The sequence below is a fragment of the Rhinatrema bivittatum genome, chromosome 2, assembly GCF_901001135.1.
Source record: "Rhinatrema bivittatum chromosome 2, aRhiBiv1.1, whole genome shotgun sequence".
Classification (NCBI taxonomy): Eukaryota; Metazoa; Chordata; class Amphibia; order Gymnophiona; family Rhinatrematidae; genus Rhinatrema; species Rhinatrema bivittatum.
The window spans coordinates 773,743,385-773,758,058 of NC_042616.1; the positions used below are offsets into that span (position 1 = coordinate 773,743,385).

At 38.2% G+C, this 14,674-nt stretch overlaps 1 protein-coding gene across 2 annotated transcripts in view; it reads right to left on the minus strand.

Moving 5' to 3' along the window:
* ADCY8 (adenylate cyclase 8) overlaps positions 1-14,674 on the minus strand; it is a 546,512-nt gene that overhangs the window by 235,524 nt on the left and 296,314 nt on the right. For both annotated transcript variants that reach the window (XM_029592041.1, XM_029592040.1), the window contains exon 7: positions 11,629-11,899. In XM_029592041.1, coding sequence (XP_029447901.1) covers positions 11,629-11,899 — 271 coding nt within the window. The remainder of the gene's footprint in view (positions 1-11,628; positions 11,900-14,674) is intronic.

Sequence of the window (14,674 nt, forward strand, 5' to 3'; positions counted from 1 at the left end):
CATACAACAATTACTTCTCTATTCGTATAATCATAATATTCTGGATCAATTAAGATATTTGATAGACAACACATTTTGTGACTACCGTAATTTATTCAATAAAGAAATAACATGGAAGCTAAAAGAGTCTTGCATCCTATTTATTCTTCCTTTGAGACATCCAAAGCATGATCTTTTTCTTTTTCTCAAAATTTTTTTTTTTTTTTTATAAAAAACACATTGGTTTGTGGCCGGCAGTAGGGTACTTTTTTTTTAATCACTTGCTGATGTAAGTGTTTCATCAGCATAAAACTGAGTGACACCAATCTTCTAGGAGTGATCTTGTTTTAAAAGCATTAATTTCATGTACTGCATCTATATGAGGTAAGGAAAAAAAAAAAAAACAACCATCCAGAATGGCCCAAAGATTATAGCAAGGATAACTGCGCACATGGACATTTTTCACTTCCAAAGTATAACTGTGGCCCTGGGAGATCAGTGTGTACCTGTTGCTTGTCCTGCCATGGAAGGAATGACAGCAAATGTAGACCTGGCACAGAAAACAGAGCTGCGGATCATGCCATGCAAAGAAAGGAAGACAGAAAACAGAAAATGAACCTACGTATGCCCTGAGCTTTAACCTGGGTATTCACTGCAGCAATTATGTGAACAGAATTAGTGCAGAAGTTTTTCTCGAGCTATGAGAGGATTAGTGAAGGCAGAGCAGTTCACGTTACAAATCCGGAACACCGGAGTCTACGGTTTTAACTCAAGCTTGCTGGTGGAATCATAGTGGCTGAATGGGAGGTACTGGTCTAACAGCTTATGGGCAGGTACTAAGGCGTCCATCTAGAGGGGAATTTTAAAAAGGCAGGAGCAAATATGCGTGTATATATATTTTTTTTTTGGGGGAGGGGGGGAGATAATTTTCAATTTGGGTGAAGTCTTTAGGTAAAATGTACCCATGGACTTTACACAAAATGCAGGCAGTTATAAGATTACCCCTAGTGGTGAACACGGAGGGAACTCATGGCATAAAATAAATGTAAGTATGTAAGAGCATATACGGGGCACAGATGGTTATATGGAAGAAATGTGAATATAACAAATAAACGTGTACTTGTGCTCTCAGAGTGGTTGGATGGGTGCAGTAACTACCATGCGCTATATAGACCTTATATATAACTGTGTATTTATACAGAGAACCTCTTTAGCTCCTCTAGCTTGACTGTTTCTTAAAGGTTTTACTCTTCACACCTTTACTCAATTAAATTTACCCTTTCCTCAATTAATCCCACTTATAACTACCCCTACTTTAATTCTTCCCAGCCATGGCCTTGCTGAAAGCCTTTTATTTGCTTTTTGCTATGTGTCTTGTCTAGCCATCTTCTAGGGCCAGTCTATGATGCGCCTCTATGCAGTGCTACATACATCTAGCATGTGCGATACAACTTTATTACTATTATCATTATTCTTACATAGTTCTCCAGTGGTACAGACCAGTCAAGGTGCATTAGTTCCAAAATTGAAAGGTAGGCCATAAATCTGCACACACTGACTTCATTTGAAAACAAGTTAACATTTATTTTGTGTACTGATCTCCTACCCAGGATGGGCCTCTGAGGACAGAGGCTGAACCCTCACAGGAAAGCTCTCTTCCTTTGGACAAAACTGTTTTTATTTTCTGCAGACAGAAAAAAAAAAGTGACCATTAACTGTTTTTGGAGGAACGTCTGGTGTTAATGTCCCTTAACATTAAAAAAAAAATAGTTTAGGGGAGTTCAGGACTGAAGTCTTATGGCATATAGCAGTTACATTTATTTTATGCCACTGATTAAGATCCATTTAGTGGGGACCTAAGGAGTCAAATTTTCACATCGGTCTGCAGTACATTATACACTCTAAGGCACCGACGGTCAATTTAAGTTTCAGATCTGATAGGAATCAAGCCAAGGTATTGTCCACAACCACTGTGCCATGTCAAAAAGCCCAGCAGGGGAACAGCAAAGGCTGAGGTGTTTTGCTCCATTTGGAATTAAACAGAACTGCAATAGCCTGGTGGGAAATAAGGAAAAGCCGTAAGGTCCTGATCTTTCTTTCTGGAGAGTAATTGTAGAGAAAAATGAAAAAAAAAAAAAGACCTTCATTCAGTTCAGTAAGAGAACATCATTTTGCTCAGTTAGGAAAAAAAAAAAGCCTGCAGTAAAAATCACATTTATCACAGAGGCTTGTGTGACATAGCTGTGACCAGATTACAGATTTAATCTCAGAGGATGTTAATTAGAACAGACTGATTTTGCGGGAATATGAAATCATATTGGACATATTTTAGCACATCATCTTTTTCTCTCCACTCTCTCTCTCTCTCGCCTCTTTTTCTATAGCACTTCACTGAACTTCATCCACTGAAACAAAGTCCACCACGTTCTCTGAGAAAGGCTGATGCATTGCTTGGTGTTTTACTGTAGGTGACCCAAATGGGTCTCTCAGGCGCTGCCACAGCCAAACTCCCGGGCTCTCATACGCCACTTCAAACTCTCAGGGCCAGAGCCCTGACTGGCTGCTCTTAGTGACCCAAGCATGAAGTCACTGTAATGAATGCAAGATTTGCTTTTACTTTGGTAGATTTAGTTTTTCTTGGGGTTTTTTTTAAACTGATTGAGTTTGGAATGCTTACGAATGGTGCGAGATTAGTCAGTAAGTTGGGGTGAAGTCCTGATAACTGGCACTACTACTCACAAGTTTCATACTTGTGCTAATTCAGTACCTTGGGGTGTCCTCTACCAAGTGTCCAATATACAATCGGAAGGCATATTTTCTGGGGTGAATTAAGGACTGTGTAAACACATTTTCTGTTAGTTTTGTTCTATATCCAAACATAATGAAACTTTAGACGTGAACTAAACAGTTGCACTGCTGCAAATTATGGGAGTCTCTTTCCTAATGAGCATCAAAACTGGCAGTTAATACATACTTGCTTGCTAATGTTAATGTGCATGTTAACAATCATGTGAACTCACAGTCAGTCCAGTCGCGTGACTCAGAGCCAGGATTGCGCAAGTAACAAAATTTGAAAAACTGGTGCTGTAAAAGGAAGCCACCGAAGCAGAGGTTTCGAAACCCAGCAGCATGTCAGGCCGAGGATAATGAGCATGTTTGCGGGAAGCAATTGATCCCTTTAATTTTTATAAGAAAAAGAAAATTAAAAAAGTATAAAATCAGGTGAAAATGTTAAAATAAAGTACTCGCAAGATGTTATGAAGGTCCCACAGTAAAGATTTATGCTTTTGGTTAATGCAGTGGAGTGACACCAATGGCACAGAAGTAATGGCATAGAAGTAAAAAAAAAAAATTCTCATCAGATGTTTTTGTTTATAAGTGGTGTGTGCATCTGTATTGATTTAGACTATTTTTCATGTGACTGCACAGCACTTGCCCCTTGAGCCACCAGGCCAGCCTAGGTTTAGTTATTTTACAATCTATATTGTTTTACATTGATTTTATTTTGATTTGATTGATTTGAATTTATTTTAGTTAAGATACTTTGGCAACATGCTTTTAAATCTTGCCTTTTTCATGATGTTATAAATTGGCTGATGACTGTAGTTTATTTATATTCATTTATTACAATGTTTTATTTATTGTTTTATGTTTGTAACCCACCTCATGCCTTAGGGGAAAGGTGGAATACTAAATCTAAGAATAAATAAATAGATGTTCCCTCCCTCCACCCATGGAAACATTGATACAACCAGTTGTTTAAGTTTTAGCTTGGTTTTATGTGATTTACGTTTATCTAGTAATAAGTTTATTTTAGTTTTCAGCTCTTGGTTCATTGCTATTTGAATAACGTAAATAAAAGTCAATTTACAGCAAACACATCCCCATTCCTTCATCAGATACTATCCATCAAACACAGGGCATTAAGCCCACAACAATTTGGGACTTGTTGGATCTCCATGTCTGTTATCATATTAATCAAATTGACTTAGGGAATGGCCACTGCTATTAATTGCATCAGTAGCATGGGATCTTCTTAGTGTTTGGGTAATTGCCTGGTACTTGTAGTCTGGTTTGGCCTCTGTTGGAAACAGGATGCTGGGCTTGATGGACCTTTGGTCTGACCCAGTATGGCAATTTCTTATGTTCTTATCATGTCAAAGTTAAACCTTATAGCAACAGGACCAGCTCAGTCACTTCCTGCTAGACCAGAAACCTGAGGGAAATTTACAAATAATACTTAAATGGAATCCTAATTAGGAATGCACCACTGAAGTGTTTGCCAAACAATTCTTCGAGCCTTAACAGTTTTTCAAAGGTTCATTGGATTGGTTTGCCAAACCTTATTATCAAAAAATCCAAAGTGGACATTGGCAGATCTGTTCTGGATTTCCAGAAGAGCCAGAGTGTATGTCACAGCTTTGCTTCATATTTTTTTTCTTTAACTTGCTTTGGATTCTCCCTAGATCTGCTGAAGAAAATAAATTCTTTTACCTCAGCAGAGCTGGAAAAGATCCAACATGCTTTTCAACTTGAATCTGGTTGATATTCTCCTAGTTAGAAGCTGAGCTGGATTTTGAATTGTCGTCACACCTCTACTCTTAACATTAATATTTTGTTTTGCTAAATATTAAAAATCTAATAAAGTCTTGAGATCATTTATACCAAATACTTGAGACAGACAACTGTAGTTACGTTTTTGTCTTAGATCTGAGTTAATTCAGATCATGTTGTCATTAATCCTATTTTAATATTAATGAGCTGCTCAACTGAATTTGCATGTGATGCAGCTCGCTAATATTTCTACCTGCCGTGGCCATGCTAATTCCACATTAACATTAAGTAACACCCAAGTGCACGAAGGGTAGCATAGTGTTAACACACGCTAACCCCACATTATTCATAACACTGGCCCCTTTGTTTGGTGTTGGCTAGGCCCCAGCAGCTATGCAGGTGCTTTTCTTTCATGTGGGGTGGGGGGCAGAGGGTAATGGCTAAGGAATTGCTTCCTGCTCCTTTGGAACTGGCCTCCTCTGGGCAATCGTGCCAAAAGCTTTCGTTTGCAGCTTCTGCCACCCTCCACACATACACTTTTATATCCACTTCCCGACTCAGTCCAGCCATCACGATGATAATCCTCCAACTCTCTCTAATGTGGACCCACAGTCTGGCCTTTAGGTTCTACCGTAGAGCGACTTCTGGCATCCCCAGATAATCCTACTTCTTCTCTAGGGCAGTGTACTGCACTTGCCACTGAGCCAGCAGACTGGCCCAGCTATTGAATTTGCTTAACAATTTTATATGTGAGCTTCTTATTGCAGCATATCTGAGGCCTTATTAATGATAGTTGCCTGTGAAATTAATATTGTTTATCAATAGAGTTTATTTTGTTTAGAAAGAAAGCTTTGGGGGTCCTATTTAAGTAGTACATTCCCTCCTTGGTCTGAGACCTGAACTGGGAATGGTCCTTTCTTGGTCTTTTAAGGGAAAGGAGGGTGTGACCCTACTGGGGTTATGAAAACATTACAATTGTTCTGAAAACAAAAGAATTAAACCTTCTGTGAACATAGTGCTCTTTGGAAGAGTTAGTGGTATTTCTGAACACTTTAGGACAACGGGGGGAACTAAGTTCCCTATCATTTTAAATACTGATGCTTCCTAACATATCCAGAAAATGTGTTGGTCTCTTTGAGGATGTCTAATAACCTTCCACGCTAATAACTTAAGCTTTATATTCCACAATAAAAACGATAAGACAGTGCCTCTCAGCTCAAATCCTCATGGCCTCAAACAGATTTGGGCTTTAGGGCAACCAAAGTATGAAAATCAATCTAGTTCATACAACACGCACATCAAAATATACCTCATGCATATTCACTGTGGGGATCTTGAAATCCCAAACTGCTTGGGGACCATGAGAACAAAAGTTGAGAAATACTGTGATAAGGTAAGGAAAGCCTAAACTGCAGATAAGCAGAATTTGGTTGGTTTGTTTTTTTTTTTTGGGGGGGGGGGGGGGGGAACTGAGGAAGCATTTTAAAGCACTATTTTTAACCTACATTTCATCTATGATTTGTCCTAAGAGAATTTTCATGCACAACAAACTCTTGCAAATTTTCTGCTACACTGAATATTTCCTACCCATCTATTCCAGGGGAGCAAATCTCCTGCTCAACTGCTGTAAATGAAATCCCTGCTCAAATGAAAACCCATTTTGGATACAGTTTTTTTTTTTTTTTTAAATAAATGTAATGGCCATTTAATGGAATTTACATTAAGTCCTTTTAACTGTTCCAATGTCTAATTAAGAATACTAGCAGAACCTAATTCATAATTGTACCAAGGCAAAATGAAACGGGAGGGATAGAAATACAGATACCTGTGAACAATTTTTTTTTTATTCCATGCAGAAAGCATCTTCTGTGCTTTTCTCCTGTTTCCAGCAGGTTAATAGGGAAACTGGTTGTGCCGTGAATCAAGTTCTACAAGAACTACAGGAGGCAAAAAAAGGCTCCACTGTAACACTGCCTGTGGAATTTCAATGGTATTTGCTTTTAGATATAATTGCTATATAACAAACTGGCCCTCGTCCCATATTGTTATAGGGCTTCAGAGCAGTCCATTGATTATACAGTTTTCAGGTTACATGATAATGGCTCTTCCATGGCATGTATTTTATAAATAGAAAGGATCATTATTTATTTTTCTCTTTTTTTCTTGTCAAATCTAATAAAAAAAAAAAAAAGAGACACAGTCTTTGCTGTTGAATGAGGTTGGCTTGGCGATACAGGGTATGAAGAACCCGACAAACAAAAATTATACAACTTAAAATCCAAGGGTAGAGAAATGACACAAATAATATAGAAAAGTGAATGGTCACAAAAGAGGCCACAAAAGGTTTGCCTGTGATTTTTGAAGGTAAAGTCAATAATTGATTTCTAAGGGAGAAGGATATTATTCTGCATGTCCCAGCTTAATTGGGTTTTCCAATTTACTTGCATATTTATTTGTCATAAAGAAACCATTTAAAATTCTACACTATGCTGACGGTGAGAAGCACCCATAACAGAAATTTAATACGACAAGAAACACAATGGAGGTTATTTTAAAAGGAGTTACATGTGCAAATGTAACATACTATCATAGCAATTTTCAAAAGACCCACCTCCACAAGTAAAGTGTCTTTATATGTGTAAAACTCAATTTTAAGTGTGTAAATGGGTTTGTTTTTTTTTAAAATAAGGCCTATAGCAAATATATTTTTGAAAATCTGATTGATTAAATTATTATGGTGGATCTGTGACCTATATGAAAAATGCATAGCCTCCAAAAAGAAGGTATAGACGGGGGGGGGGGGGGGGGGGGGCTCAAGCAGCAGGGCTGAGTACAGGGGTACGGCAGACCCAAGTTCTACATTTCCTATACTGCAGGGATCGGATGTGCTGCAGAGCCAATGTGCTGAAGTGAAGACCAAGGCAGGAAGGAATGACGGCTGCTGCCACTGCGGCAGCAAACCCTACCGACTGTCAGGTTGTACCGAGAGGTAGAATCAGTGGAGACATGCCTAATGTCTCTAATGTCTTCTGGGCTTGGGAAATAGAAGGAAGAAATCAAAAGAGAGAGAAAGAGGAAAATACATATACTAGCCTACTTGGAGGAGGGGTGCAGGAGGGTTTAAGAGTCCCGTGCAGGTGCAGTTTTCAAGTATCCCCGAAATAAGCAAGTTATCCAGACTTTTAGAACCCTTGCATACAAATACAGCTGAAGAATATTCAGTTTTGGCATCCTGAAGCTCAGACTTGTTTACGGCTCTTGAGGGATGGTGTTATTTGCTCCTGTTTTTTTGTTTTTTTTTAACCACAATTGTCATTTAAGTAACTGTGGGAATTGCCTGCACATCAGCTCGCATAGTTTTTTTTTGTTTTGTTTTTTTTCCCTAGCTGATCACCAGTTCTTGTTTAAGAGCATCATCAATTAATATGCATGGCAACTGAAACCACTCTTTGAATGTACAACCCGATACTATATTTTTCAGAACAGATTAGAATTTAGCATTAACACGAAAATCTGGACACTGGAATTTAAAGTTTGATGCTTTGTGTACTGGTCCAGTAGGTTTTTTTTTTGTTTGTTTTTTTGTTTTTAAATCTCATGTTTATCATTTGAAATGATCATGACAATGGGAGAACCAGATGCACCACTCTGTGGCGCTGCATTAGAAATAGGGAGGGAGGAGGGGTGCCCTTTCAATCCTTCTGCTGTCATTTTCCAGGTGCAATTAAATATGTTTCACAGATAATTGTGAAACCTCCACCCTTCTTACTGGGTCTTTCTTTACTGCTCTTTTAATGGCAAGTACCCCAGTGCGGTGAAAGCGGAATTCTCCCAGAATGGCAATGTGCTAATCTCTAACCTCACTGCTTCATAGCTTTAGAGGTTATCTATTACGATTGTTAAAAACACATAATTGTCTGTCTTCTTCCTTAGAAGGCCTCTTGCAAGCATTCTGCTTTCAAAGGAGAATAGCCATTTTTTTTTTTTTTAGGTTGCACTAATGTATGTATGGCATAGCTGTGCAGTGACGTTAAACCTCTCTTTTAGTTTTAGTAATTTAAATGATATTAATTCTTAGTGACAGTAAAAAAAAAAAATATGGATCCTGAATTCAATCCCAAACCCTACCTATTATTATTATGGTTATTTGTATTCTGCCTTCTGGCTGGATGTATTGGTTTACTAGCAAAGGGCTGATTAAAATGATCCAGAAGAATTCAGAAACAAAACCTGTATCCATTTAGTATATTTTGATCTTTCTTTTAATCAGATCTCATATACAAACAAGTAAACCCTGCCAGATGGAAACCTAAACCTCAATAATGGAAAGGATTTAGGATCATGATCCAAGCTCACCATTTCTCATCTCATTTCTGTTAATAATCAAAGCCATCGCCGACATTTTGTTGACTATTAGTGTTATTGACAGCTTCCAATTTTACTCGCTCTTTACAAGAGTAGTACAAGCTTAACTTCCTTCTTCTTAATCACCTTACAATTTTTACTGACAAATCAGAAGAAACAACATGAAAGAGCAAAAAAGTAAGTAAAATACCACTTTGTCAACGTGCTGATCTGTCAGGGAGTCACTAGGAGGCCAATATTCAGTGCAATTTACTTGGCTAAGCTTGGCCTTAGCTGGACAGCCGGCAGGATCTGAAAATCCCACCGTGCTGACCGACCCTGAGAAATTACCCAGCTAAAATATTATCTGGCTGGCTCGGGGGTGGGGGAAGAGACAGTTATTCTGCTCTGCCCCCACCCCCGAGCAACGCCGATTTTCCTAATTAACATAGCCGAATAATGTTAGTGCTGCTGAACTGCAATATTAAAGCTAGCCAGAGAAACGCATCCATCTCTTTTTTTAAACTGTCAGGGATATTTAGCAGTACAGCCACTCCTCGGACTATCCCAACAAAGTTAGCTGAATACGCGTATCCTGCTAGCCAAACTGCGGCAGAAAGCGGAATCCTAGATTATCAACACAATTCTGGATCTGGCTTGCACTGAACCCAAAGTTAGTACTATTTGGAAACTGTTTAACAGTCTATCAGAAATGCGCTGAAGGCCCCAGTCCTTAGCAGGCAGGGGTCCGTATCACTTTAATAACTTGCCATGACAACTGGTGCCAATTTGGCATTCTTGTTGGAAGTCTCAACAAAATGACCAGGGTCTGACTGGGCATTAAATCTAAATCGCTGTCGGGCCATGAGAGGTAGCTGCTCTAGAACAAGGTAGAGATACACCGACAGGGCCGTTTTACTGCTGTCACTTACACTGTGCACATTGTGACAGCCTGAGCAAATGGCTATTTTCCTGAAAACAGACACACTGATGTTCTTGCGCACACATACTGGGAAAGGTACAGAGAGGAAAACATTTTACCGAAATTATTCAGTGCAATACGCGTGCTGATTTCTCTTTCAAATATAATTGAAATACAGAAAAGAAAACAAAATGCACGGAGAATGTCCAAGCATCTTTTTTTTTTTCATGTTCTCAAGCTTTCCCAGATGCAAATACTCTTCAAGTACATACATTTAAAGCAGACGCTTTGTACAAGACAAACCATGCCCATGCGCCGTGTTAATTTCAGAAATGACAAAGAACTAAAGCACTTGTGCAGCTTATCGCTGTAGAGCGCATTCAGAAGAAGCAAGCAACACTGACAGAGGAAGGATCTCTGCAAAGCCGAGCTGTGCTTAAAGCATGATGGACAGTTTGCAGACCAACAGGCTACGTGCATGCAGCAAAAGAAAGATAGGCCAGGTCATTACAGTTCTCTTATGGAAAGAAATGGAAGGCATCTGAAGCTGACCTTGTTTCACAATGACCCTTCAATCTTTCAGATGCAGAAGAAAGAGGGGTGGCCTTGAGCACTGCAACCTTTTCAGCCTTTAATTTACATAAGCAGGCCCTCGATAGTATGAGAGGGTCAGTCCCAGGATTTTCCTCTTAGGCTGTAAGGCTTACAAATTCAAAGCAGACTTGGTCTGTTTAGTTCTATTATTTTTGCTAGCATTTCCTGAATGTCCTGGAGTACACTATTCTAATTCCTCCACAACAAATAAGAGGCTCCTTTGGCATGGGGACTCAATTAACAAAACGTTTTCAGTGTTCAAGGAGTCATCTAAACAGCCGAAACTATAATAATTCCTTTTTTCTTATGTTTTTGTTTTTTTTTTTCATTTGCTGGTACTATTTTCTATTTGTACTATATTATGAATGGAGAGAGCCATTTGTAGTGTAACTAACTTTAGGAAAACAAATGTTCCCACCAGTCAATCAACACCAAAGTCTGAGGGAAATTGCCTGGTGAAACTTGTAGTTTCTAAAATAAGTAAAAAAAAAAACAAAACAAAAAAAAACTGTTTAACTTCTTTTGTTTTTTGAATTCTATTTGCTAAATGGAAAGAACCCTTCACCCTTAGCTTGCATCAATGTCTTTGACTTCATTCAGTTCGGCTGCAATTATCTCACAGCAGAACCTGTTTTGTTTTGGGTTTTTTTTTTCAGAAATTATTCCTTAGATTTTTTTTTCAAACTATGGGATTCATTTACTAAGCACTTTCCCCATAGACACAGAATGGGATAAAAAGCCTTGGTAAATCCGGCCCCCGGGGTAAGAGTAGGATGCAAAGTGATAATGTTTTCTGAGGTGCACATTCAACCACATTTCTAATCTTTGCCTCATCATGCATCAGTCCATGCTAGAAGTTTGCATATCCAGCGTAACACACACCTGTATCTCTTGGCTTTGTGAATGAGGAGAAGATAGCAAAGCATCCTGTGTTAAGCATTTCAAGGTCACAGCCTGTGGTTTGGGCTTCTCTTCTATGAAGATTAATAATCGGGCTTTTTAAATTGGGACAGGCGTAAATCAAATTGTTTATGGTGTTTCATTGGAGAAAAAAGCTGGCATTTCCCCAAAGTGATAGAGAGGTTAATTCTATCCCGAGGAGGACTGTTTAATCATTTGCAGTTACATGTTAAAGAAAAGGTTAAAGCTGAATCTGTTCCCTCTGAGGCTTCCATTAGCAAGTTGCAGTCAAGCATGCTTTTATAGTTGCTGACTTTAAGGAAAATTTGACTTACATTCTGTTTTCCCACAATGTTATCAAAGGGAAGTTCAGGGCTCCATGATCCTTCTGTAAAAGTCGCCCCACTGTTTCTCCTATCTGATGAACTCACAGCCTCTTTTACGATGTCCTCCGGCAACGTCAGCAGACTTTCCTCTGGCTGTTTAATTAAATAGGTCTCTATATTGTGTTTTCGCAGGAATTCATTACGCTCTTTACCATGCCCTTCTTCAACGTTATAATCTCCATTGAGACAGTCCAGAGTTGCTTTTGAGATGTGAATCCTTCTGTTTGAATGAAACCGGAATGAAAAAAAGAAATGCAGTAAGTGGTCAAACATTGTATCAGACATATAAATTTTTATATTCTAAAAAACCATTCAAAAAAAAAAAAAAAAGACTTTTGTATTAATGTATAGCTACTCTGTGACTTTCATTTTCTGAGCTCTATTTCAAAAGTCTACAAAAGAAATTCTTGAGCAATTGACTCAATTGCACACTTATCTCAGCCTACATTCACAATTTCTAAATTGAAACAGGTCAAAATAAGCATGCACTTCTAATCCAGAGTGCATGCAATAATGGGAAGTTTTGACAGCAGCTGGAAAGCTGCTAAACATGCATCTACAGTCACAAATTCACAAGCTCTGGTACTCCAAAAAAAAAAATAATTATATATAATAAGCAATTTTATATGCCTATATCCTCAAAGCAATGTGCAACGCTTCAACAAGGGCCTTATTTCATCCTCAGCTCAGTCACTGTCACTTGTGACTGTAGTGGAAAGAAAGGGGTTCAAAGATGAGAACCAACAGGCCATCTTTCATGGCCACCAGATGTTTTTTCTTTGCTGCCCTGATTAGATTCCATCCACTTCCTTCTATAACCCAGTCACTGTATGACGACTGAGATTTCTTACCCCATGGGCCTTGAACACTGCCACCACAGCAATCCCAGTTTTTGCTGGCCCATTGAGTGGAAGCTGGGTCCAAGAATTGAAGCCAGGTCTACCAATGGCAACATGTATAGTGCTGCTTCTAGCCATCAGGCAGCCCCCTCAAATATAATTACAACAAAAATACTGTTCATGAGCAGAATAATAGGACCACAGTCTAAGCTATTGTTTTGGCATTATAATTAATAATTAAGTTGTGAAACATGAAACACTTTAACAGTGTAAGATTGTTTAGGCAAATAGTTTTAAGTATCACAAATAGCTGGTGTTGGGAATTTAATATTACTATTCATCAGTACTTCTACACTGTTTAAGTGTTTCACCATATGCATATAAATGTTTATAATTCAAACATAGCTCCACATGCCTCCTCCATCTTAGCCTAAAGGTTTGGCATCAAGTTCAATTCTGACCTCCAAAACTGCTTACATTACTTACTCATTTAAAATATTTTTGGTAAAAGTAGATATCATCATTACCAATTGCAAAATAAGATCAGAAGTATCTATGTAGCATGCAGTTCAATTTCTGCATTTAGTCCATAGGGGGAGACAGAGATTAGTCTGAAGATCCAAAATTGTTCTCGGAACCTATGCATTGTTTGACAATCAGGACCTCTGAAGGAGGTTTTATCTGCTTGATTGCCCACCATTATAGATCAGTAAAAGTGTGAGAAGATACAACACAGTTTTGAATTATAGGTGTATTTAATGTCTTTTTGTTGACAAACTGATGGGTTCTTTTATGCAGGTTCTTAACATTTGCTTCGTTCTTCCTATGCACAGCAATCGACATGGACATAAGAGCACATAAGCAACATTGCTCGATGTACACATGTCCAGTAGCTGGAATCATCCACGTTTTAGCTGTTACAGTGTACTCATGAATTTAGATCGCATGCCACATAGATACATCTGATGTCATTTTAACAAAATTTGCAATTGGTGATGATATCATCTGTTTTATCAAGAATATATTAAATGAGTAATGTGGGCACTTCTGGAGGTCAGAACTGAACTTGGTGCCAAACGTTTAGGCTGAGCTGGAAGAGGTATGTGTAGCTGTTTGTTGAGTTATGTTTGAATTAACAATAAAATAATGAAACGTATCTCTTTATGGTCTTTGTTAATTTTTACACACATGGAACAACAACATAACGACACAACCCTTACAGTGTGTCTCAGAAGTACTAGAACTGAAAAGCTGTAAAATTCTAATTGGCTTAAAAGTATAGAAAAATACATTATTCTTAATTTGTATGTAAGTTTTTTCACCATGTATACAATGCATGCAAAACCTAACCTGGATCAGTTGGGGGTAAAGCTGAGGAAGAAGTTGGGGGTGAAAAAGTAGTGTTGGTGCACAGAATATCCAGGACTGAGTTGCCATTTTGGATTTGATGCTGTAGAGAGAATGACCTGAATGTAGTTCATATTCTCCAACACTGCCAGTCAGTGTCATTTGGGGCCCAGTGCTGGAGGCAATAGGTGGTAGGACTGTTTTCTTCTTCCAGATGCTTTGCAGATAATCTTCTAAAGGATTTATGCATGTAAATGGACTTTTCACTCGTAAAGGCGCTTTCTGTTGAGAATTGCTACTTTTTCGTGCATAACTCCTTTGAAAATTCACTCCATAAAGCTGAATTTTCAAAAGGTTTTATGTGCATAAATGACCTTTGGAAAATTGATAAGATATATACTACTTTTATGCACTAACTCCTTTGAAAATTTACTCCACTGAGTTTAGCACATTTTTAGTTCATTTTTAGCACATAAGTATTTCAACTATTTTTAGACTGAAATGAAGCTTAGGCACTTGGTTTAGAGCCAATATATGAATTACTTTTGATATTTTTCAGGTGTGAGGTTGACTAGATCCACTAAAAGGAATATCTTTATAAATTTCTACCAAATCCTTTGGGAAGTATATTGGTCCAACCTTATCATTATGTTAAATTTTATCACACCAAATGTATGCATCATTTAAATTTGAATTTAGGTTTATGTTCTAGGTTTTGGGAAATTCTCCCACTGGTAATCCATAGAACTTCAGCAACACTTTGGGCCGGATTTTCAAAGCCCTACGCGCGTAAATTCATAGGATTTACG